This window comes from Enhydra lutris, unplaced genomic scaffold (genome assembly GCF_002288905.1).
Source record: "Enhydra lutris kenyoni isolate GAN:26980312 unplaced genomic scaffold, ASM228890v2 scaffoldscaffold26, whole genome shotgun sequence".
NCBI lineage: Eukaryota > Metazoa > Chordata > Mammalia > Carnivora > Mustelidae > Enhydra > Enhydra lutris.
The window spans coordinates 14722492-14747377 of record NW_019154110.1 but is presented as its reverse complement, the minus strand read 5'-3'; the positions used below and the strand labels follow the sequence as shown (position 1 = coordinate 14747377).

General features: G+C 45.8%; 2 protein-coding genes across 2 annotated transcripts; both read left to right on the top strand.

Moving 5' to 3' along the window:
• Positions 1-2845: 2845 nt before the first annotated feature.
• LOC111151622 (olfactory receptor 4D2-like) lies at positions 2846-3790 on the top strand. Its single transcript, XM_022509723.1, has one exon. The coding sequence runs from the start codon at positions 2846-2848 to the stop codon at positions 3788-3790; it is 945 nt and encodes a 314-aa protein (XP_022365431.1).
• Positions 3791-17509: 13719 nt separating this feature from the next.
• LOC111151619 (olfactory receptor 4D2) lies at positions 17510-18454 on the top strand. Its single transcript, XM_022509717.1, has one exon. It carries the CDS (start codon positions 17510-17512, stop codon positions 18452-18454), a length of 945 nt encoding a protein of 314 aa, XP_022365425.1.
• Positions 18455-24886: the final 6432 nt, after the last annotated feature.

Genomic DNA, 24886 nt, shown 5'->3' with positions numbered 1-24886 from the left:
CATGCAACTGATGAATCACTAAACTCTACCTTTGAAACTCATAATATGTTGTATTATAATGAATTGAATTTAAAGAAAAAACTTAAAAATTCTAGAATTTTATAGATAATGTGAGTAAACCTGGAATATGGATAGTAAATCAATCAGAGGATTTGGTAGGTAAAATAAGGGACAAGATTTTTCATAAGTTTCCACTGTTGTATAGAAACATTTTCCCACCTATGAATTTCTCTAAATAAAGATCGATTAAGTTTATATGGAAAAGGAAAAGGAAAAAAAGAAAAAGAAGGGGGGAGAAGAAGAAAGAATGAAATCAAACCTGTTAGCTTGATGATTCTGAGTGCACCCACCCAAGAAAGAACAATCAGTCGAGCTGAGCATGTGGCTCAGAACCGGGAGCATCAGCATTATCTGAGAACTCCTTCCAGATGCAGATTCTTGGCCCTATTATTGCTGAATGAGAAAGTGTGGAGCTGGGGACACTACTCGTTCTTCAAAAGCTCTCCAGGTGGTTCTATTTTTTTTTTAAGATTTTATTTATTTATTAGAAAAAGAGAGAGAGAAAAGGAGTGATGGAGAGGGGGAGAGAGTGAGAGAGAAGCGGACTCCACCCCCCCACCGCCCCGCCCCGTGAGCAGGAAGCCTGATGCGGGGCTTGATCACAGGACCCAGAGATAACAGCCTGAGTGGAAGGCAGACCCTCAACCTACAGAGCCACGCAGGTGCCCCCAGGTGCTTCTTTTAAAGGTAAGAATCCCTGATCTAACAAGTGGGTTTGTCGAAGAAAACTCTGAGTCTCTTTTAGATCATGGGCTGAGAATTCCACATCCTGCAAATCTCTAAAGTTTTCATTGTCCTTGGTACTTGGGCCCCTAAGGACGATCTCTCAGAGAGTAAGTGGTTTTGAGACCTGTAGAAACTTTTTAACAACCCCCTCTGTTCCCTTGCCTCCAGAGAAAATGGTGGTGGTGGGGCGGGAATCAGCTCAGCTCTGCTCCTAGAGCCAAGCCCAGTTCAATAGTGTGTCCCTGAGGATATGTCCTCTCTCCCTAGGGTCACCCCCGCTGTCATAGGTGACGTGTGGGCAGTGGCCAGGGAATTGACGTTGCAGGAAGGAAATCTCCAAGATGATGTGAGACCTGAAGCCATTCTCCCATCCTGGGCTGGAGGAAAGTGAGACACCCAGGTTTTCTCCTCTGTAGATAAGTCAGCTGCGAGAAGGACCCAGAAACACTTACTGGAATATGGGGAGATTAAATAAGTGACATAGACTAGATGCTAGTATGTTTAAAGTGTGAGGAGAGTCTCGGGAAGGAATTCAGGGGAATTATGTTGAAAACAGATGCCTCAGGTCACATGTGAAAACCCAGGCTTTTAACTACCAAGCAGGGATAGAGGGTGCTGGGAGCAGAGCGTGAGGAAAGGCACCACAAAATCCCTGGAAGTCCACCAAGCATGTTAGGCAGCTTCAAAGAGTTTGAGTTATAAACCAGGGGCACTAGAGAGTCATTGGAAGATTATAATGAGAGAGAAGTGTGAATCAGATATGAGCTTAGAAAGCTCTCACTGACGGTCTTTTAGAACTGGCTTGTGGTGGAAGCAAATGGAAGACAAAGAATGAGATGAACTTGACCGTTAATCTCTGATGGACTGCTGTAGGCACATGGGAGAGGATGGGACTGAGAATGGGCAGGAGGAGTCGGGAGGCCCCCACCCTAACACATCTCCCTCTATATCTCCCCCTCACCTCCTTCTCCAGCTTTGCCCTCTTCCCTCCTCTCCCCACACCTTCCCCTTTCTCTTTTCTTCACCTGCTCTCTTGCTCCCTCTCCCTTCCTCTTCCTCCCCCACCTTGATTCCTTTGTCTGTTTCCACGCTCTTGTTTCAACATCTTCCTCCATCTTCTCCCCTTGTATCAGTAACATCTTCTAAACTTCTTTTTCCTTTCAGCAGAGTTCTCGGAGTCCCTGTCATGCAATATTCATCACCTATTTCTTAAACCGGAGACTCTCTCTCACCTTGGCCTCTCTCTTGTCTCAGCACATTTCTTTCTTACTCCATTTCTTTCCAGGTAAGGGGATGCACCCTACAGCTCTTCACGAACCCAGCATCAACTCCACCTGACTTGGGAGCATTGACTATCCACTAAGATGGACACTGTGGGGCACAAATAAAGATTTGTGTCTTTTTGCCTCCGGGAACTTTCAGTTGAACTTGGAAGAAAACCATAGTCACAGGAAAAGCCCATTAATATGAGGATGTGGTAAATGTTGCATGAAAAGTGATTGCTAGAAAAGTGTATTTGAGACCCAAAGAAGGGAGGATGTCTTATAGGAGGAGAATACCCAGAAGAAGTGATTGCCAGAGTGATTCGTTTCCAGACACTTTCTAAGGAACTTGATGGGTTATTCTATTTCATGCCCTAGACAATTCTCTAAAGAAGATGTGTTTATTCCTGTCTTACAGATGTGGAAACTGAGACTCAGAGAGATTAAGTAGCTTAATCAAGGTCAAATCTCAAGTGACTAGAAGCCCTGAATTTGACGGCGGGTGTGTTGGACTCCAACTGTGTCCTCAGACTGGATCCCATGGAATCTTTGAAAGGCAGGTTGCATATGTCTCTGGATGGCTTTAAGATATCTCACGAATGTATATGACAGCACAAGCTTTTCAGCTGTCCACTGACAAGCCCATTAATAGTAATAGCACCTGGTGATATGGTCTGCACGTGAGGCTGCGTCCTCTGGACCCACACAACTCAGCTGGAGCCCCGAATGAGCACTTAAAGTGATTCCATGCATCTGTATCTATGATTCCTTTTCTTTAGGAGGATGGAGAGGGTGCCATGGAGCCAGGGAACCACACATGGGTATCAGAGTTTGTCTTTCTGGGGTTCTCAGAGACTCGAGAGCTCCAGCTTCTCCTGTTCCTGGTGTTCCTGTTTGTCTACACCACCACTGTTGTGGGAAACCTTCTCATCATGGTCATGGTGACCTCAGATACCCGGCTCCACACTCCCATGTACTTTCTGCTCCGAAATCTGGCTGTCATAGACCTCTGTTTCTCCTCTGTCACTGCCCCAAAGATGCTGGTGGACTTCCTCTCTGAGAAGAAGACCATCTCCTACCAGGGCTGCATGACCCAGATCTTCTTCTTCCACTTTCTGGGAGGTGCCATGGTCTTCTTCCTCTCGGTCATGGCCTATGACCGCCTTGTTGCCATCTCCCGGCCACTCCACTACATCACCATCATGAACACTCAGCTCTGTGTAGGCTTGGTGGTGTCAGCCTGGATGGTAGGATTTGTCCATTCCATTTACCAACTGGCTCTGATGCTCCCATTGCCTTTCTGTGGCCCCAACATCCTGGATAACTTCTACTGTGATGTCCCCCAAGTGCTGAAACTTGCCTGCATGGACACCTCTCTCCTGGAGTCCCTCATGATATTCAACAGCGGAATGTTGGATGTCATCTGGTTCCTTCTCCTTCTGGTATCTTATACGGTCATCCTGGTGATGCTGAGGTCCCACTCAGGGCAGGCGAGGAGGAAGGCAGCTTCCACCTGCACCACCCACATCATCGTCGTGTCTATGGTTTTCATTCCCAGCATTTACCTCTATGCCCGGCCCTTCACTTCCTTCTCCATGGACAAGGCTGTGTCCATCGGCCACACAGTCATGACCCCCATGCTCAACCCCATGATCTACACCCTGAGGAACCAGGAGGTGCAGGCAGCAGTGAGGAGACTAGGGAGGCGCCGGCTGGTGGGTAAAAGGAGCGACAATGAGTAGGTCCCTTCTCCTTGGCTTTGTTTTCCATTTGTTACATGGAGGGAAATCTACTGTGTCTTCTGTCTTCAGAGCTTGTGGATATGGTGTGGAGGTCCTCCTAGGAGGGTGAGTTTTAAAACTAAGCAACTAACTCAGATTTTTAGGAAGAAGGAAAAAATCATCTTTGGTGGCTAAGGTTTATGCTGGAGTTATGAGAAGTGTTCTCATGGTTCTGGAAGGCCATACCCTTCTTTTCCTCTTCTTGGTGGATGGCTTCCTCTAATGAGGGGCTACTTCCCCAGTGAAAGTGGTTCTCGTTCACATGTTTTCCCAGCCCTTTTGGGTCAGTGTCCAGAGTGTTAGAGAAAGCACAGGCCTTGAAGCTTTAGCCTTACATTGGGAGCCCCTGACCCATTTCTTCCCAGACTGGTGACCTTGGAGCAGCTCTCTGGCTTCTCTTGAGCTCATGGATTCTTCCTCACCGCACTGGCATAGAGCAGTATCTGTCCCAATAAGCTCTCAGATTTCTTGTAAGAGTCCAAAACGTGTAGAAGAAGATTTTATAAACCTTACCTAGAACCTAGGCAAAAATTATTGTCATTGTTATCCTTCTCCCTGACATTTCTTTCATCAGATGGGTAGAGTTTTGGAAGTGTTTGGTGGCCATTCCTCTGTGCAGGAAGGGAGGCTTGGAGAGGGTTGGGGCTGAGCCCCAGAGGGCCTGGCGACATGCCCGAGAGTGAAACTGAGAGTAGAAAGTGCACCTCAGTTTGGGGACATGTCTGCAAGAAAATATTCTTATTTTCATTTGTGGTGGATGGCTTGAACTCTTGTGATCTTATTACAAGTATAGTCTTGTGAAAGCATTCTGGAAAGCCACACTTTCGTTTCTGCCTTCTTGGTGGACAGTTTCCACCAAATGTTGGTACCATTTCTCCATAAGAGGTATCTACTGTCTGTATTTTGACTTCTTTTTCCAATACTCTGTTTCGGTGTGAGCCTGGATTGTTGGAAACAGCACAAGATTTCAAGGTTAATCTTTAAATGAGACACCCCTAACCCACCACTTACCAAACAGATGATTGACCTGGGATGGTTCACTTGACTCTCTTGGCCTCATGACATCTTCAATAAACTTGCTTAAAATAATATCTGACCTCCAAACTCCACATTTATCATAAGAATCAAATAAAAAAAATGTGTGAGATAACATTGGGTAAACCATGTAACTATTTTTTTCCAGTCTTTTTCCAATGCTTTTATTTTATTTTCAAATTGGAAAATGTCATCGATGTTCAGAGTATTTCCTCTTTACATTTTCAGTGTAATGTAATAATTGTTACAAACAAAAGATTGTGTAAAATACATGTAAAATACATAAAAGATTATGTAAAATACATGTAAGTTATAAAATATTATAGCATTATGAAAGCTCCTATAAAGACTACTTGATTCAAGAAATAGAAGTTACCAGTAACTGATACCCAGAGGGTGCTTTCCCTCACATTCATTCACTCCTCCCCAAAATAAACCATCTTAAATTTTGCATTTGCCATCCTATTGCTTATAAAAACATTTTAAGGGGCGCCTGGGTGGCTCAGTGGGTTGAGCCGCTGCCTTCGGCTCAGGTCATGATCTCAGCGTCCTGGGATCGGGTCCCGCATCGGGCTCTCTGCTCAGCCAAGAGCCTGCTTCCCTCTCTCTCTCTGCCTGCCTCTCTGCCTGCTTGTGATCTCTGTCAAATAAATAAATAAAATATTTAAAAAAAATAAATAAAAACATTTTAATCACAGTTTTACATATTCAGTATATTGCTTTGTTTTGCTTATTTTGAGCATTATGAAAATATCCTACTATACATAAGATTCTGGGATTTGGGGTTTTTTTACTCAACATTATATTTTTAAGCTTATTTGGTTTTTTTTCAGGTTTATTGTTTGTTTGTTTTTTTCCTATTGCCAACAGTGCTATTTTCAATATTCCTCTGTCTCCAAGTGCCTTTGTGGAGGAGCTATGGGTTATATATCTTGTAATGGGATTGCTAAATTTTGAGATCTCCAAACATATAACTTTACAAAATAGTGCCAAATTGTTTCCCAAAATTGCTGTGCCCATTACATGTTCATAAGTGGTGTCTAAGTGTTCCCACCGATTCACATTCTTCTAACAGTTGATATTGTCAGACCTTTTAATTTCTGCAAGTTTAGTGGGTAAAAAGTATTTCTCTGTAGTCTGTAGAAATTGGCACTTCTCTCCTCCCTAATGTTTCTTTCTATGTTTTTATTGCATTCAGTTTTCCCATGAAAGCCTTTTGTTAATCTTTCTCTTGACTTTTTCTAGTGAATGTAGGAATTCTCCTATCACTGGGTTACTGCTCTATTTTCAGTTACGGCATTGCAATATCTTCTTGCAGCTTGTGGTCTGTCTTTTCTATATGGGGTGTTAATTTTTTTTTTTTTAATTTATTTGACAGAGAAAGATCACAAGTAGGCAGAGAGGCAGGCAGAGAGAGAGAGAGAGGAGGAAGCAGGCTCTCCGCTGAGCAGAGAGCCCGACGTGGGACTCGATCCCAGGACCCTGAGATCACGACCTGAGCCGAAGGCAGTGGCTTAACCCACTGAGCCACCCAGGCACCCTGGGGTGTTAATTTTAATGTAGTCCAGTGTATCAGTCCTTTCGTTTTAATATTAACTCTTACTGATATCTAATATTAACATTTACTGATATCTCATTTAGAGGACAGAAAGATATTCTACATATTTCTTTAACTTAAACATTTTCTTAACTTTAAAAATTGGGGGGGTGCTGGGTGGCTCAGTCGGTTAAGCAACTGATTCTTGATATTAAAAAAAAATTTTTTTTTAACTTCTTGAAAAATCTCAAACTTACAGAAAAGTTGCCAGTGTAGTATAAAGGACTTTATTTTTGGAGGCTTGAGGGTAAGTAGCCAACCTGATACCCACCATTCCTTAATACTTAAACATGCATTCTCTGCAGACATTTTCTTATGGAACTGCCATACCATCATTAACATTAATGCCGTAACAATACCTTGCTAGAATCCAATCTTCAGCTTCTATTCAAGTTTTGCCAAATGTCAAAGTTGTATGGAAAGTTGCATGGAAAGAGAATCTGGTTCAAAACTGCAATTTGTATTTCGTTGTCATGTCTTTTTAGGCTCCTTGAATCTGGAAGAGCTTCTCCTTGAATTTAGTTATCTTGCCACTTTCAAAGATTACAGGCTAGTGATTTTGTAGAATGTCCCTTGATTTAGACTTTTCTGATGTTTCATGGTGATTAGACTCAGGTGATGCATTCCAGTGACTTTTTCAGGGGCATCCCAGAAATCATGCTGTGCTTTTATTACATCTTATGAAGTGCAAGTGATTTCACTTTGTCCCATTACTGCTGTCCCATCACTTTGATTACCTGTTAGGCTTCTCATCTATTTTTTTAAATTAAATTAAATTAAATTTTTTTTCAGTGTTCCAAAATTCACAGTTTATCCACCACACCCAGTGCTCCATGCCAACGTGCCCTCCTTAATCACCACCACCAGGCTCACCCAACCCCCCAACCCCTTCCCATCCAAAACCCTCAGTTTGTTTCTCAGAGTCCACAGTCTCTCATGGTTTGTCTCCCCCTCCAATTTCCCCCAACTCACTTCTCCTCCCCATCTCCCAATGTCCTCCATGTTATTCCTTATGCTCCACAGTAAGCGAAGCCATATGATAATTGACTCTGCTTGACTTATTTCACTCAGTATAATCTCCTCCAGTCCCGTCCATGTTGATACAAAAGTTGGGTATTCATCCTTTCTGATGGAGGTATAATACTCCATTGTACATATGGACCATATCTTTTTTTATCCATTCGTCCGTTGAAGGGCATCTTGGTTCTTTCCACAACTTGGCGACTGTGGCCATTGTTGCTCCAAATATTGGGGTACAGGTGGCCCTTCTTTTTACTACATGTGTATCTTTGGGGTAAATACCTATTCTCCTGAAGCTTTTTCAAAAGATAGAAACAGAAGGAAAACTTCTAGACTCTTTTTATGAAGCCAGCATTACCTTGATCCCCAAACCAGGCAAAGACCCCACCAAAAAGGAGAATTTCAGACCAATATCCCTGATGAATACAGATGCCAAGATTCTCAACAAGATCCTAGTTAATAGGACCCAACAGTACCTTAAAAAGATTATCCACCATGACCAGGTGGGAGTTATCCATGGGAAGCAAGGGTGGTTCAACATTCATAAATCAACCAATGTGATAGAACAAATCAATAAGAGAAGAGAGAAGAACCACATGGTCCTCTCAGTTGATGCAGAAAAAGAATTTGATAAGATACAGCATCCGTTCCTGATTAAAACGATTCAAAGTATAGGGATAGAGGGAACATTCCTCAACTTCAAAAAAATCTATCTATGAAAAACCCACAGCAAACATCATCCTCAATGGAGAAAAGCTGACAGCCTTACCTTTGAGATTAGGAATACAACGAGGATGTCCATTCTTGCCACGGTTGTTCAACATGTACTAGAATTCCTAACAACAGCAATCAGACAACAAAAAGAAAGAAAAGGTATTCAAATTGGCAAAGAAGAAGTCAAACTCTCTCTCTTTGCAGGTGATATGATACTTTATGTGGAAAACCCAAAAGACTCCACCCCCAGACTACTAGAACTCATATGGCAATTCAGTAATGTGGCAGGATACAAAATCAATGTACAGAAATCAGTTGCTTTCTTTCATACACTAACAACAAAAAAATAGAAAGGGAAATTAGAGAATTAATTCCATTTACTATAGCTCCAAGAACCATAAGATACCTGGGAATGAACCTAACCAAAGAGGTAAAGGATCTGTACTCAAAGAACATGCATAAAAGAAATTGAAGAAGACACAAAAAGATGGAAGAACATTCCATGCTCTTGCATCAGAAGAATAAACATTGTTAAAATGTCTGCACTGCCCAGAGCAATCTATACTTTCAATGCCATCCCGATCAAAATTCCAATGGCATTTATAAAAGAGCTGGAACAAACAATCCCAAAATTTGTATGGAACCAGAAGAGACCCTTAATTGCTTCTCATCTTTGTTATCATTTTCTCTTGAAAAATAGTAAATAGGGGCACCTGGGTGGCTCAGTGGGTTAAAGCCTCTGCCTTCGGCTCGGTTGTGGTCTCAGGGTCCTGGGATCGAGCCCCACATCGGGCTCTCTGTTCAGCAGGGAGCCTGCTTCCTCCTCTCTCTCTGCTTGCCTCTCCGCCTACTTGTAATCTCTGTCTGTCAAATAAATAAATGAAGTCTTTTTTTTTTTTTTAAGATTTTATTTATTTATTTAACAGAGAGAAATCACAAGCAGGCAGAGAGGCAGGCAGAGAGAGAGGAGGAAGCAGGCTCCTTGCTGAGCAGAAAGCCCGATGCGGGGCTTGAACCCAGGACCTGGGATCATGACCTGAGCCAAAGGCAGCGGCTTAACCCACTGAGCCACCCAGGCGCCCCATAAATAAATAAAGTCTTAAAAAAAAAAGAATAGTAAATATTTTGTGGGCAGGTACTTTGATACTGTCAATATATGGTTCCTTAACAAACTTCCAATTTATTCGTTTATTTATATCTGTGTGGACTTGTGTTTTCCTTTTTAAAATCAATTGAGTTCTAATCTGTTACTAATTTGCCCCATATTTGGCCAGTTAGAGTCTTTCCTAGCTGGCTTCTGTGTTCTTTTTCTTCTTTGAGCACATCCTTACTTTCTGGCCCAGTGATATGCTCACGCTTATCTTGTACTTCCCTGATCCAGCTCTGGAATCAAGTATTTCCTTAAAGAGTAGGGAAATGCCTCCTACTCTGCTTCCTTTTGCTGAGGAATGGCCCTTAGGAGTCACTCTCTGGCTGCTGGACTTGGTCATTCCTATATCCGCGGTCATGAAGATTTACTCCAGTTTTCTTCTAAGAGTTTTGTAGCTTTAACTCTTACATTTAGATATCTGATCTGTTGGGTCCATGGTCAAAGGAGTGAGACTAATACAAAGCAAAGGTAAAGCAAAGCTTTATTTTGTGCCAAGCATTGAGAATCAAACTGACCGGCCAGGGACATCTCTTGCAAAGAGGCGACCCCTCCCTGCCTTACAGACTAACTTTTATAGAGCAAAGGCCATGTGGTTGGGCCTGGCCACACAAAGGTGGCCAATGAGATTGTAACACGCAGAGAAAGCTGCACAGTCATGCTAGGTCCCACATGGGTGGCCAATTGAATTACAATTCACCCCATAGGAGCTATTTGAACAAGCATAGCACCTTGGTCAGAACTGGCACCCAAAAGGCACCCAAAGGGTGGGGCCCATACTCCTTGGTAGCTAGGGAGACAGTATGCACCCCCACTGATTGAACACCTCCACCTGGCCTGACCCACCCTAGTATTTGGGCTTTGTTACCTGGAACTAGTTTCCGGGACTTGTTTTAAGTTAAGTCCCCTGGGGGAAGGGGCAGAGTCAATTTAAGTTTTACTGCATAAACAACAAAATGGCTGTTCAACCGAGGTGGGGCCGCTCTGGCTAAATAGGCCCTTAGAGATCCATTTCGAGTTAATTTTTGTATATGGTCTGAGGTGGTAGTCCAGCTTTTTTCTTTCATGTGGATATCTACTTGTCCCAACACCATTAGTTGAAGAGATTATTTTGTCCCCACTGAAAAGTCTTTTAAAAATCAATTGACCTTAAATGTATGGATTTGTTCCTGGAGTCTTTAATTCTGTTCTTTGGCATGTATATATCTTTTCAGTATTTCTGTGGAGGGACAGGCCCTTGGAGTTCTCCACTCTGCCATTTTCTCTGACATCACTGTATTCTTAATTTGCTAACTTATTTAATTCATCTCCCTCTATACAACCAATCTCCCATACTAGTTCCATTTCCTCACTCCACTGTAGGCCAACCCAATTTTCTTAGCCTACTCGTGCTCTCCAAAACCTCACATCCCAACATCCCCTGTGTGGACACCCTCCTCGCCCTGCTTGGTCTCCAACACCTGCTGTCGGACTGCACTGCTGCATGAACACGCTTCTCATCCCTTTGAAGACCTGACCTTCCACACTGAGTCGTCTCCCTCTGGGGACGCTCTTGCTTGAATGCCCACAATGGGCAGCTGCCAGGAAGGGACACCCAGACTCTGACATTCCACACTGGGCCCATCTGTGGACACCCTATTCAGACTGCCTTTCTAGTCTACATTCAGAAGCAATTTTCTCAACTCTATTTTCCAATTCCTCCATTATAGTTTTCATGTCTGTCAACATATTTTAATTTCCGAGAATTCTTTTTTGTTCTGTGACTTTCATCTATCCCATCCTGTTTTTATTTTATGGCTATTATATCTTCTTGCTTCTCTCAGAGGATGCTGATTATATAAAAAGGAGGTTTTTTAAAAGCTTTCTTCTGGGACATCCGGGTGGCTCAGTTGTTAAGCGCCTGCCTTTGGCTCAGGTCATGATCCCGGGGCCCTGGGATCGAGTCCCACATTGGGCTCCTTGCTTAACAGGGATCCTGCTTCTCCCTTCACCTGCTGCTCCCCCTATTTGTGCTTTCTCTCTCTTTCCCTGATAAATAAATAAATAAAATCTTAAAAAAAAAAAGAAAAGAAAAGAAAAAAGAAGTTACCCTTAAAAAAAAAAGTTTCCTTCTCTTTCCCAGGCCATTTCTGTTTTCCTCTCTTTCATTTTTCTATTTATTTTATATTTGCTCTTTGCATTGGTGGTCTTCCTTAAATTCGTGGTGATCTTTTTTTATCTGCACTTAAGAGTAAGACAATATAATGCTAGTTCCTACTTCTATGTATAGATAAAGCTTTTAGGCTTCGCTCAGGGATTCAGGTGGGAAGCAGCTATTTGCTGAAGGACCCCTAAGTGTCAACACATAAAGGATTACTTTTCTGAATTTTTTTCTCTAAAGAAAAAAAAATCTTGATTTCCTGTCTTTGGCTCATATGCTGGAATTTTGTACTGGGTGGAGATGGGTGATGCATCTCAGGACTTCTTCAGAGAGAGAGATTCCTACCTGACCTCCCTCTCTCATTTACATTACTTGCATTTGAGCTGGTGACTTCTCCTATTATGAATTTTCTTTTTTAAGAGAAACTTTGCATCATTGTCAAGATTCTCTTGCTTCTGGCCCATTATGTTCATTCCTGTTCCCAAGTGCTTTATAAGACCATAACAGTCATTCCCAACTCCTTTCTCCTTGCTTGTTCCCTAATATAGTGTTCACTTTGCCAGAACACTTAAAAGCTAGGAGTGCTTATATGTTCAAGTGATCCAGAAATGACAAATACAACAAAGGATGTGTTTGTTTGCTGGGGAGATTTTCAGAAAGATTTTTCCTCTGTGATTAAAGGCAAGAGATGCAGGAGGAGAAGGAAACTGTCCCCACCATTTTCCTCACCTCCAGCCTTTGAATGGAGTGTATGAGGATTGGAGCCATAGAGACCATCTTGGCTCATTATGGAAAGGCCAAGAGTATCACAGAGTCACTGAAGAAGTGTCTTAATATCATTGGGCCATGGGTCCCAGCTGGCTCATTGGCTTTGACTCCTTGGTTTTTCTGAATTACCTTTTTATTCTCCTCTTTCTTGTCTTATCTCTCCCTTAGCCTCTCCTCTCCTCTCCTCCTCTTCTCTTCTCTTCACCTGCCTCACATCTTTAAGAGTTTTTGAACCTGGAATGGGATGGGTCAAGGACACAGGAAAAGTTACACCCCCTTAATGGTCCTCAGCCTTCGTTAAGTCTTTTCTGAAACAAGATGGGTTGTGAAAGAACAAAGGAGCAGGTGCCCCTCTGTCTAGTCTCCCCAACCTTCTATCTCCCCCCTTCCTGTGGCCAGGAAGGCCTTCATCTGTAGGTCACTCTCCTGCTCATCTCCTCCACTGGCTTCTCATGTCCTGTAGGATAAAATCTAAATTCATTAACCTGATTTCTCAAAGCTCTCCAGAGTCTGATCCCTGCCTCCTCTCCACCCTCATCCCCCACCCCTTCCCTGTGCACTGGCCTTGCTGAGACACTAGGGTTTCCTGGAGTGTATGCTGTGCCATTTCACCTCTGGGCCTCTGTTCTTCCTGCCAGAAACAAACTTCTGCCCACAGACATGAACTGTCCCGTTGTTCAAATATCACCTCCTCTGGGAAGATTTCCCCTCTCTCCCAGGCATGGCTGGTGGCTTAGCCCTTTAACCTTTGAGCGTTCCCCTGATAGAGCTGTTTCATCTTTGAAGTGAATGCATTTATGTGTTTCTGGGTCTGTTTTCCCTGCTAGACTGTGAGGTGGTTGACAGCCAAATGTGTGTCTTATTTTGGTATCCCCAGCACTGAGCATAGAGGTGGACTCAGACATGCTCTCTGGGCTTTCCTGCTCTTTAAGGAAGATAACTTCCACTCACACTAACAAACATTTACTGAATTTTCACAGTGGGCCAGCTACAATACCTCAAAACAATAAGCCACAGTGGAATCAATTTTTAAAGCAGATAAATCACCCACCACCTCACACTGAGGAATCAACTTTGGGGTTGAGATGTGGTGTAGCAGACATTCTACGGACACTTGTGTGCCTTGAGTGGATACATATGTAAGCTAGAACACGCATGGGCTTTCTAATTGAGAACTAAATCAGAATCATAAGGAATTAATCTAGATAATTTAATTATAGTTAATAATGTTATATTAGTGACATCTGATAGTCAATGAGATTGGTAAAAACCTATTGCCTTCCCCAGCATTAACACAGACTATTTTTACAAGCGGCTGGATTTTATCATTTCATTTTTTAAAAAGATTTTATTTATGCATTTGTCAAAGAGAGAGAGCACACACAAGCAGAGGGAACGACAGGCAGAAGAAGAAGCAGGCTCCCTGCTGAGCAAGGAACCTGATGCAGGACTCGAACCCAGGACCCTAGGGTCACGACCTGAGCTGAGGGCAGTCGCTTAAAGGACTGAGCCACCCAGGGGTCCCACAAGTGGGTGGATTTTAAAATGGATTCAAATGCTAAATATTGGGAAGAATTAGCTTTTTAAATCTATAGCTCTTGCATGTGGGAGAAACCAAAGTTTGAATAGTGTTTTTATATGCCAGAGGGACCTCATGTTGTTAAGTATAAATATTTGCACTGAAAGAACTCAAACCAACCTAGAAATCTCATGTAGACAGAGCAGTCTAAGAAATCATAGTTTTGATAGTACACCAAAGTTATAAAGCCAGGTAATTCCAATTATCACCAGTTCAGCATAATAAGAAAATATATGTACTTCCTATACTAGTCCTTGTATGAAAGGAAAGATCTTACTGAGTCATGCTCATATATATGGAGTACTAGAATTTTATAGATGGTCCAGTAGAATTGGATTATGGATGAGGAATCAATTCTGTGGTCCGGTTGGCAGAAAAGAGACAAAGTTTACACGACTTTGGTTTCCAAGCTCATATACAAATATTTTCCCACCTATGACTTGCCCAAGTCAAGATCAGTTAAAACTATTTTTTGAGATAACAAACCAGTGGTGTTGGGGATGTCGTGAGAGAACTGTTCACATGCTGTGCTGACAACCTTGAAGTGGTTCTCAAACTGTGGCCCCAGGGAAGCAGCAGCAGCATCTTCTGAAAACTTGTTAGAAATTCAAGTTCTCAGGTGCCACTGAAGTCCTACTCAACGAAAATTCCACGTGGGGCTTCTGAGTGTCAACACGCCCCGCTTGCTTCTCAGGCATTCTCACGTGCACGAACCACTGCTCTATGAAATGAGTCTTTCCGAAAATCCCAGAAATCTGACTTCTTTTGAAGAGACTCTGTTTTTTCTCATCTTGGTCTCCTAATCCTATATTTCATTAATCTCTACAATTTCCAACATCCTCAGTAGGGTTTCTGTTTGTTTTTTGCCCTCAAGGCAGACCTCGCAAATAGTGTTTTGAGAGACTTAGCAACTTTTTAACAACTCCCATTGTTCCCTTGCCTCCAGTGGGAATCATTCCAGCTCAGGTTCCTGAGCTCAACTGATAGTTTCTCCCTGAGAATACACCCTCTTCCCCAGGGTCATGCCCTCTTCCCCAGGGTCATGCCCACGAGGATGCGTGTGAGGTGGCTGAGGGTCTCCTCACCTGCCGATAGGTCAGCAATAATTGGGTTCTTGAAAACACTTGTTGGAGGCTAGGCAGAATAAATAGGTGATAGACTTGACTGTGAGGACAGCCTTGGGAAGTAATTCAGGGGGAATGTGCTGTTAAAACGGCCGCTTTTGGTTACATGTAAAACCCAGAAATGTTAGCAACTGGGCATAGAACCAACCTCTTGAGTTAGGGGCAGGGGACAAGCAACATTACTCAGAAACTCTCCACAAAATCAATTACCTAATTTTTAAAATATTTTATTTACTTATTTGACAGGGAGGGAGAGAGCACAAGAAGGAGGAGAAGCAGGCAGACAGAGAAGGAGAAGCAGGCTCCCCATTGAGCAGGGAGCCCGACACGGGGCTCGACCCCAAGACCCAGGGATCACCTGAGCTGAAGGCAGACACTCAACCTCCTGAGCTACCCAGGCATCCCTCAGTTACCTAATTGCCACATTAATTTGACAAGATTTATTGAGCATGTACCATGTCAGAGCTGCTGTTCCAAGTTCTGGGGTTACTAAGATATGGAAATTACAGTGTAGTTGGTTGATGGGAGAAGATGGAACAAATAAATGATGACAGACCCACAACTGAGGGGGGTTCTTAAAATATTACAAGAAGCCCAAGACATGGGAATTAATTCCGCAGGGGAGAATGGGTGAAACGGGTGCCAGAGAGGGTGAGGTCCGAGTGAGTATTGTCTAAGGCAGAGAAGCTAACGAACAGAATTCTAGGACACAAACGAGGAAAGGAGAAAAGAGGTGGCGGTTTAAGAAGCCACAATCTATTAAAGAGCCCGTGGTCCTCGGAGGAGGAGATCGTGATTAGAAAGGCAGGCGGAGGCTTTGTTTTGATAGCCCAGAGCCCGCTGGACCCGCTGCGTGGATGCTGTTTGCACAGATGGAGGTAGGTGTTTCCCCTGTGATGGGATCTACGAGGTGCTCGGCTCCCAACCAGCGCTAGTGAGCGCGGCGCCGCAAGAACGCGAGCTGGGCTCGGGTCGCACTGAGAAGGGTCTCCAGCTCGGCTGCGCAGAAGGTGAACCGGAGGGAAGGGGCATGGGTGTGGGAGGTAAGAACAGAAAGATCTTGGGGCACCTGGTGCCTCAGTGGGTTAAGCTTCTGCCTTCGGCTCAGGTCATGGTCTCAGGATCCTGGGATGGAGTCCTGCATCGCGGGCTCCCTGCTCAGCAGGGAGCCTGCTTCCCCTTCTCCCTCTGCTGCTCCCCCCACTTGTGCTCTCTCTCCTTCTCTCACTCTCTGTCAAATAAATAAATTCTTAAAAAAAAAAAAAAAAGAAAACAGAAAGATCTCTAGTAGATAATGGGCTGCACAGGCAGGTGGGAGAGGATGGGGGACTGAGGCCAGCCCACCCGGTGCCCCTCTGTCTCTCCTCCTCCATCACCTCCTTCTCCAGCTTTGGCCCGTTTCCTACCCCCACCCTCTACCCACCATCTTCCCATTTCCCCTTCCTTCACCTGCTCTGTTCCTTCCTCTCCCTCCCTCTTCATCTTCCTTCTTTAGTCCTTCATTAATTTCCACTTCTATTCCTGCAACATTTCCCTTTCTCCTCTGCCCTGGGATTCAGTACTGTCTTCTGAAATGGTGGTTCTTTCGAAAGAGCAGAGTCTTCTTCAAACAATATATTCATTCTGTTACTTCATCTAATGAAAGTCCCCGATCCCTCTGCTTCTTGTGTCAGGTACATTCTGGGGAATCTCACCAAATAAAGGAACATTAGGAACACTAAGGCATGGGGAAGGAACACTAGGGCATGGGGAAGAATTCATATCCCAGGCATCCAACCATGTTTAGGGGCTCCTCCACGCCCACCTGCATGCCCTGTAGCCATTCACCCATCTGGCACTCAAGACCAAGTACTGTCTGTAAGTGAGGATGGGTACGAAGGGACACAAATGCATTGTGAAATCGAGACCATGTGTCTGTAGGATTCTGTTGGGTTGTGTTGTGGAGGGAAAACAGAGAACATAAAAAGTTCATTAACATTACGATGTGTTACACATTGTGTGAAAAGTGACTGGGAGAAAAATTTATTTGAGACTAGAAGAAGGAAGGATGTCTTTAGAGGAGGAGATGACCCAGAGAGTGATTATCACTTATTTCCAGGCACTGTTTTAGAAACTTTGCAAGTGTCATTCTACTAATATCCTCAGAAAATGCCATAAAGTATTTTTATTCCTAACTTTTGGATAATGAGACAAACCAAAGAGATTAAATAAACTTAAGGTCAAATCTTAAGGAAATGGAACACCTGAAGTTTGACTGATGTTCTGTTGGACTCCATGTGTCTCCCCACAACTATATCACACAGAGTCTCTAAAAAGCGGGTTGCTTATGTCTCTGGGTGGTTTAAGATATCTCATGAATGTATGTTACAGCACCAACTTGTAAACTCTCCACAGACAAGGTCATTTAATCAGCACCTCATGTTATGGTCTACACCTAGAACGCCCACCATATACACCTGGACAACTCAGTTCTGAGCTCGACACTAAAAAGGCAAGTAGTCACTCCAGGCATCTATGCCTGTGGTTCGGTTTCTTTAGGTGTTTGGAAAAGGTGCTATGGAGCCAGGGAACCTCACGTGGACATCAGAGTTTGTCTTCCTGGGACTCTCCCAGACTCCAGAGCTCCAGCTCCTCCTGTTCCTGGTGTTCCTGTTTGTCTACACCATCACTGTCGTGGGAAACCTCCTCATCATGGTCACGGTGACCTCGGACACCCGGCTCCACACTCCCCTGTACTTTCTGCTCCGAAATCTGGCTGTCATAGACCTCTGTTTCTCCTCTGTCACTGCCCCAAAGATGCTGGTGGACTTCCTCTCTGAGAAGAAGACCATCTCCTACCAGGGCTGCATGACCCAGATCTTCTTCTTCCACTTTCTGGGAGGTGCCATGGTCTTCTTCCTCTCGGTCATGGCCTATGACCGCCTTGTTGCCATCTCCCGGCCACTCCACTACATCACCATCATGAACACTCAGCTCTGTGTGGGCTTGGTGGTGGCTAGCTGGGTAGGAGGCTTTGTCCATTCCATTGCCCAACTGGCTCTAATGCTCCCATTGCCTTTCTGTGGCCCCAGCGTCCTGGATAACTTCTACTGTGATGTCCCCCAAGTGCTGAAACTTGCCTGCACGGATACCTCCTTCCTGGAGTTCCTCATGATCTCCAACAGTGGAATGCTGGATGTCATCTGGTTCCTTCTCCTCCTGACCTCCTACTCCATCATCCTGGTGATGCTGAGGTCCCATTCTGGGCAGGCGAGAAGGAAGGCAGCTTCCACCTGCACCACCCACATCGTCGTCGTGTCTATGGTTTTCATTCCCAGCATTTACCTCTATGCCCGGCCCTTCACTGCCTTCTCCATGGACAAGGCTGTATCCATTGGCCACACGGTCGTGACCCCCATGCTCAACCCCATGATCTACACCCTGAGGAATCAGGAGGTGCAGGCAGCAGTGAGGAGACTAGGGAGGCGCCGGCTGGTTTGTAAGAGGAGCGACAATGAGTAGGTCCCTTCTCCTTGGCTTTGTTTTCCATTTGTTACATGGAGGGAAATCTACTGTGTCTTCTGTCTTCAGAGCTTGTGGATATGGTGTGGAGGTCCTCCTAGGAGGGTGAGTTTTAAAACTAAGCAACTGACTCAGATTTTTAGGAAGAAGGAAAAAGTCCTCTTTGGTGGCTAAGGTTTATGCTGGAGTTATGAGAAGTGTTCTCATGGTTCTGGAAGGCCATACCCTTCTTTTCCTCTTCTTGGTGGATGGCTTCCTCTAAATGAGGGGCTATTTCCCCAGTGAGAGCAGTTCTCATTCACATGTTTTCCCAGCCCTTTTGGGTCGGTGTCCAGAGTGTTAGAGAAAGCACAGGCCTTAAAGCTTTAGCCCTATGTTGGGAGCCCCTGACCCATTTCTTCCCAGACTGGTGACCTTGGAGCAGCTCTCTGGCTTCTCTTGAGCTCATGGATTCTTCCTCACCGCACTGGCATAGAGCAGTATCTGACCCAATAAGCTCTCAGATTTCTTGTAAGAGTCCAAAACGTATAGAAGAAGATTTTAAAAACCTTACCCAGAACCTAGACAAGGATTATTGTCCTTGTTATCCTTCTCCTGACATTTCTTCTCTCATCAGATGGGTAGTGTTTTGGAAGTGTTTGGCAGCCATTCCTCCGTGTAGGGAGGGAGACCTGGAGAGGGTGGGGACTGAGCTCCGGAGGGCCCCGCGACATGCCTGAGAGTGAAACCAAGAGCAGAGGGTGAGCCTCAATTCAGGGCATGTCTTCAGGGCTCTGAAAGCTTACTGCTCTCCCCTCCGCCCTCACCCCCATTTTTAGACTCCACACTTCTTGCAAATAGGATTGGGAAGATCTGTCCATGTGTTCATTCATTCATTTTCGGGAACACACATTCAGGGCCTATTGCAGTACTTGTGTGTAGACAACTCCTCAGCTCTGTGCTGACTCTCATTTCCCTTACCCACACCCCTTCCCTGCCTTTCCCCTTCCTCTCCCTCCCTGCATTGGTTTCTGCCAGTTCAGCCTTCATGTCCATAAGGGCTCTCCCCTCACCTCCAGTTCACCGGTGTCCCTCGTGATCTCTTTTCCTGGACCTCATTGCCACACAACCATCGCATGTTTCCTTCACTCTCACCCTGGGCCTTTGGGGTCAGGTTGTTCTGCAGAGTTGAAGAGAAGTAGGTTTTGGTTATGGTTACAAGGGGCTACAACCCCAGCCACTTTTAATAAAAAGAGGAGGTTTAAAATTCTCCCTGAAGTTGTATATTGTGGGGCTATGAAGCTGTCAGGAGAGACACAGCTGGTGTCTCCTCATTCCTGCCCTCTCTCTGTCCTTACCCAGTCACCTTGTGTATGACGCAGATGGGAGCCTCAACCCAAAAACTGGACCTTCCCATTCTGCTTTCTGCTTTCAGCTCAGGGTCTCTGGTTAAAATTCCAAAGCCCTATGAGAATAATGTGATGTGCTGAGATCGGGCCACATGTCCCATGTGGCTGAGGGGATGTGCAGGTCAGGTGACATAAGTATGGCTGTCAAAGTCCATCCCTCCAGCAGGAATTGTGGGTGAGGGTTGTTCCCAGAGAATGAGCATGTGGGTGGCCAGACTCCCTCCCAGGTATGTCTGCCATGAAAGGTACAAGCAGGGTACTCCTTAAATGACACCATCCAAGGAACTTATAATTATTTATGTCTAGGCATTCATGTTTTTATTCATCTACTAAACACCATTAAACAGCTACTTCCAATTTTGTTTTTCTGTCCTACTTGTCCTCTTTACCCCTAGGTTCTTAGGGAAACTGACTTTGTTTTGGCTGACCCAAGGGAAGAAAGGGCAGGACCCTGAGGAAGAAGGGAATCCTGTGAAGACTCATGTGGGAGCAGCAGTGGCTAAACCAGTAGGAACCATTAGCAGTTGCTGAGGGAGCTGGGATGGGGAGGGAGCCGAAAGCAGGAGAAGCAGCAGCTGGGGCACCAAGGGCAATGATGCCTCCCAGAGAACCCCCCCCACAGCCATGTCTCCTACACCTCATGGATGCAGGGGCGTGCAAGGAAAGGGCAGAGCCTGCCTATAAGGCCATTAGAGGTTCTCTCCATGGAGAATTTAAAACCATAAGACTGACTGAAGGTGCTTCAATAACTGCCATGCCTGGGCAACTCTGAAGAGTATCAGAGCTAAAATTCTCCCTGCCAAGTGGGTTTTCTCCACCACCCTGCCCTTTGTGAACCGGAGTGTGTGTGTGTGTGTGTGTGTAGTGTGGTGTACATGAGATCTAGGGGGGACCCTGAGAAAGTGGGAGAAAGAATTAGAACTAGAGAGGGGAGAAGACCAGAGGCTTATGAAGGAGGAGAGTGTGAGCAGTGGAAAGAGAGGACCTCATGCTCTCTCTGATTCTGTGCAAATGTCAATAAAACAGCAAGGCTATGGGGTGACTGCTGAGGTGAAAGGCCAAGGGGGGAGAGAGGAGGCCCTGTCACCTATGACAGGGAATGTACCCAGGAGATCCCTTGAGGCTCTCCCAAGAATGTGGAAATGGGGCCCACAGGCTCCTGGGCTTGCCCTACAGTGTGAATTGACAGAAAAGCCACAAAGACCAGGAGACCCACTGCCTTGCAGTGAGAACTCTCATAAGGAAAAGACACATCATTTCGTCCTCCCCACAGGTGGTGATCGAAAGAGGAAGGAAGAAGTGTGAGGAGACAGATAAGTCATAGATGGACACATAAATGATTTCATGAATAAAAGCTATGAAGGAAATGCATGGGGTAATGTGACTGGTAAGGTGGGCTGTGTTACAAGATGAGGTTGGGGAAGGAATTTCTGAGGAGGGGATATTTGGGCAAAGATCTGGATGGCGAGGAGCCAGGCAGACCAAGATCTGGGTGATGGGCAAGCATTCCGGATAGAAGAAAGAGCAAGTGCAAAGGTCCTGGGCTAAGAATGAACTTGGTGGTCAAAGGGAAAAGAAAAGAGAGTGTAACCAGAGTGTGGTGAACGAAGAGGATCTTGGTAGAAGGTGAGCTCTAAGATGTTGTATAAGTTACCTACCACTGCATAACCAATCAACCCTAAACCTAGCAGCTTAAAATAAGTTGTCCTATATAATCTCTCCACAAGTTCCATGGACTAGGAGTTCTGGCAGGCCATGGCAGAGACAACCTATCTCTGCTTCTTGGGCCTCCACTGGAAGACTCCAAAGTGAGTCAAGAGCACGTGAGTTTCACTAGCTTACGTGTCTGGCTGTTGAAGTTGATGTCAGCTAGGAACCAAGGTGGGGCAGTCGACTGGTCTACCACAACCTGGTAGCCTGGTTCTGAGGACATGTGTCCTGGGACAGAGAGCCAGGTGGAAGCTGTGGCCTTTCTACCACTCAGTTTCGGAAGTCACAGAGCATCCCTTCTACCACATTCTCTAAGAGAGAAGTGAGCCACTGAGTGTAGCCCACATTCAAAGGAGGGAATTAAACTCCATCTTTTGGATGAGGAATGTCAAAGAATTTGTGGATATATTTTTAAGTTACTATGGGTATGTAGATAAGACCCAGTTGAGGAAAGAGTTTGGATTTTATTCTAAATGCAATGAATCTTTGGAAGACTTGACTGGAGGTTGGGGTGGTAGCATGATCTAATTTGTACTTCAGAAAGGACATGGTGGCTACTGGGCAGAGAATGAGTTAAAGAGGTCAGACCCAGTAGAGGGGGCTAAAAATCTGACACAGAGAAAAGAGACTTGGATTCAAGTTCTTGCCTTAACTGGCTGTTACCTTGGCCAAGTCTCCTTACATGAGGATATAGGAATACCCTTTCCCATTTATATGGGATGTACCTAGGGCTTTTCCTCCCTCAGACCTGCAGGGGACAATGTTTGTTTCATGTCTCTCCTCCGTAAGATGCCTGCTTTTACTCACCTCCATAAATCTAGTGCCTCCCACAAGACCTAGAATGTGAAGGCTCTCCACAAGTATTTGTTGAAAGAATAAAGGAACCAATAGTATTGTAAATACTGGTCCTTAACACCACTTGGTGCCTTGGGGCACCAAGGGCAATGATGTCTCCCAGAGAGCCCCCAACAGCCATGTCTCCTGCATCTCATGGAAGCACCCATCTCTCTGACCTTCCGGTTCTGGAGTGTATCCACCAGCCCAGCAAGCCCTCAGTGATAGGGCTGTGTCAGGAGGAGCACTGAGGGAGCATCTGGCTCCATCTCTTCTGGAATGTTCCCATGCCCATTGTGTATTGGAGTCTACAAGGCGTGACTGTAGTCAGAACTGTCATCGCTGCCTAGATGGGACATAACTAATGCTAAGACCTGTCCTTGCCCAGAGTCCAACACCAGCAGCCAACTCAGAACAGCCCACTCTGGGGGCTCTGAGGGCTGAAGGAGGCAGCAAATAGTAGCACCTTCGTGCTTGGCTACTGCTCCTTGAGGGGATGAGCGTCACTCTTTCCATGATGGTATCAGAAGACTGTACTGTGGGTAGGACAAGAAGAGTAAAGAGAGAGAGCGACCCTCACCTACCACAAAGGGCCCGGCTAGTAGGCTTTCTGCCCAGGACACTGGGCGCTGGTTCCAGCCACTTCCCGTGCTGCCGAGAGGCTGGGGCCACCCCCAAACTCATCCTCCCCACCAGAGATGCTGGGGAGGCTATGACTGGGAGGGTAGGGGGAAGATATGCACAATCTTTCAAGTCATTGCTTGCCTTTTTAAAACCCATTTTTTTTTAATAGTCTCTACACCCAATGTGGGGCTTGAACTCATGACCCCGAGATCAAGAGTCGGATGCTCTACCACTGAGCCAGTCAGGAACCACTCAAGTCATTGTTCACATTTTTTTTTTAAGATTTTGTTTATTTATTTATTTGACAGAGACCACAAGTAGGCAGAGAGGCAGGCAGAGAGAGAGGGGGGAAGCAGGGTCCCCGCTGAGCAGAGAGCCCGATGCAGGGCTCGATCCCAGGACCCTGGGATCATGACCTGAGCCGAAGGCAGAGGCTTAACCCACTGAGCCACCCAGGTGCCCCAATTGTTCACATTTTTAAAACTCCTAAATTGTAAGTGTCCCAGGCAAGAGACTATTGTGTTCAACAGGATGTGTAAATTTCTACAACATTTAGGCATTTATTCTTTCTAGATGTATTGAGATGCCAGGAGGGGAAAATGGATCTTTGTGGGCCCTCTCTTGTGGAGAGACTGTTGGAGGTTTTGATTCAGCGTGTGAGGGCAAAGGGGATGAGGGAGGGTGCAACTCTCCCTCTCAGGCTCTGGGACCCAGTCTCTACCCCTTCGTGCTCCTCCCTATCTCCCCTTGCCCCATAGTGGCTTCCATCCCCCTCCCAGGGCTGGGACAGCCTCACCCAGCAGGGAGCCTGGAGTACAGTGGCCTCCAGGGTGGCTTGGCAGACTGCCCTTAAGTCCAATTTAGGGGCCACCAGGCCTGCCTTTGTGGGCTCAGGCCCAGGTCACCTTCCCAGTCTATCACACCTGCTTGTTGTGGGTGCTTGGAGGAGAAGTGCTTGGGGGAGAAGGAAACAGCTTGTTGAGTAAGTAAGGGTTGACATCCCCTCCCTGGCTCCAAGACCATGACAAGTTTGCACTCTACCTTGACCATAAAACTGAGGTCTCAGAGGGGCAGCACCTGCCTCATAGGGTTGCGGTGAGGACTCGGGTGAGCAGAGTAAAGCACAGAGCCCAGGCTGGCAAATGACAAGGACAGCTGAGTCCTTGACTGACTGAGTCACTGCCTGGCCACAGTTTCCCCACAAGCATCAGGGCCCTGTGGGTCATATGTCCCACTGAGCCCCTCTCACTCACTATGTTGCTGCTTTGTCTGCAAGCCCACAACCCTCCTTCCCCCACCCCCAGTCCCTGCCCCTGGGAGTTTCCAGTCCAATGGAAGAGGCGAGGTACAGCTCTCACAGAATGCCAAGGCAAGAAGGAGGAGAAGGGAAGGGCGCTTGCCCTCAGCGGAACCCCCAGTTTGGACCTCTGCATCTCTCAAGTGCTCACCAGAGAGTGCTCCTGCCTTCTGAACATCCCCCCCTCATTGCTGACTAGCAGATCAGAGAGGTTAAGCCCTTACCCAAGGTCACAGAGCCAGCATGGTACAGGGCTTCCAGGCCAGCTCTCCAAGGCCCCACAGTAGGTTTCTTCTAGCCTGCTCAGGCGAGTCTTCAGCTCTAGAGCACACAAGTACACACCCGTGCACACACTCCTGGCCCACCCTGGCCTCTGGCACAGTGCCCAGTCCCCGCATTTTGAGCCAAGCACCTACTTCCTGCAGACCTCAGTGTTCTTATCATGAGAATAGGGCCAAAGACCCCATTCCCAGACAGCCCGGGAACAGGAGCAGGCCCAGCAGGCCCCAAGCCCTGCCCCACTGCAGCTGTCTCCATGAGGGCTGTTGGAGCCGAGCAGATAAAGAGATCCAATCAGGC

Bases quoted from the DNA above. Each gene is read 5' to 3' on its own strand.
- LOC111151622 (XM_022509723.1), top strand. From the start codon at position 2,846: ATGGAGCCAGGGAACCACACATGGGTATCAGAGTTTGTCTTTCTGGGG.
- LOC111151619 (XM_022509717.1), top strand. From the start codon at position 17,510: ATGGAGCCAGGGAACCTCACGTGGACATCAGAGTTTGTCTTCCTGGGA.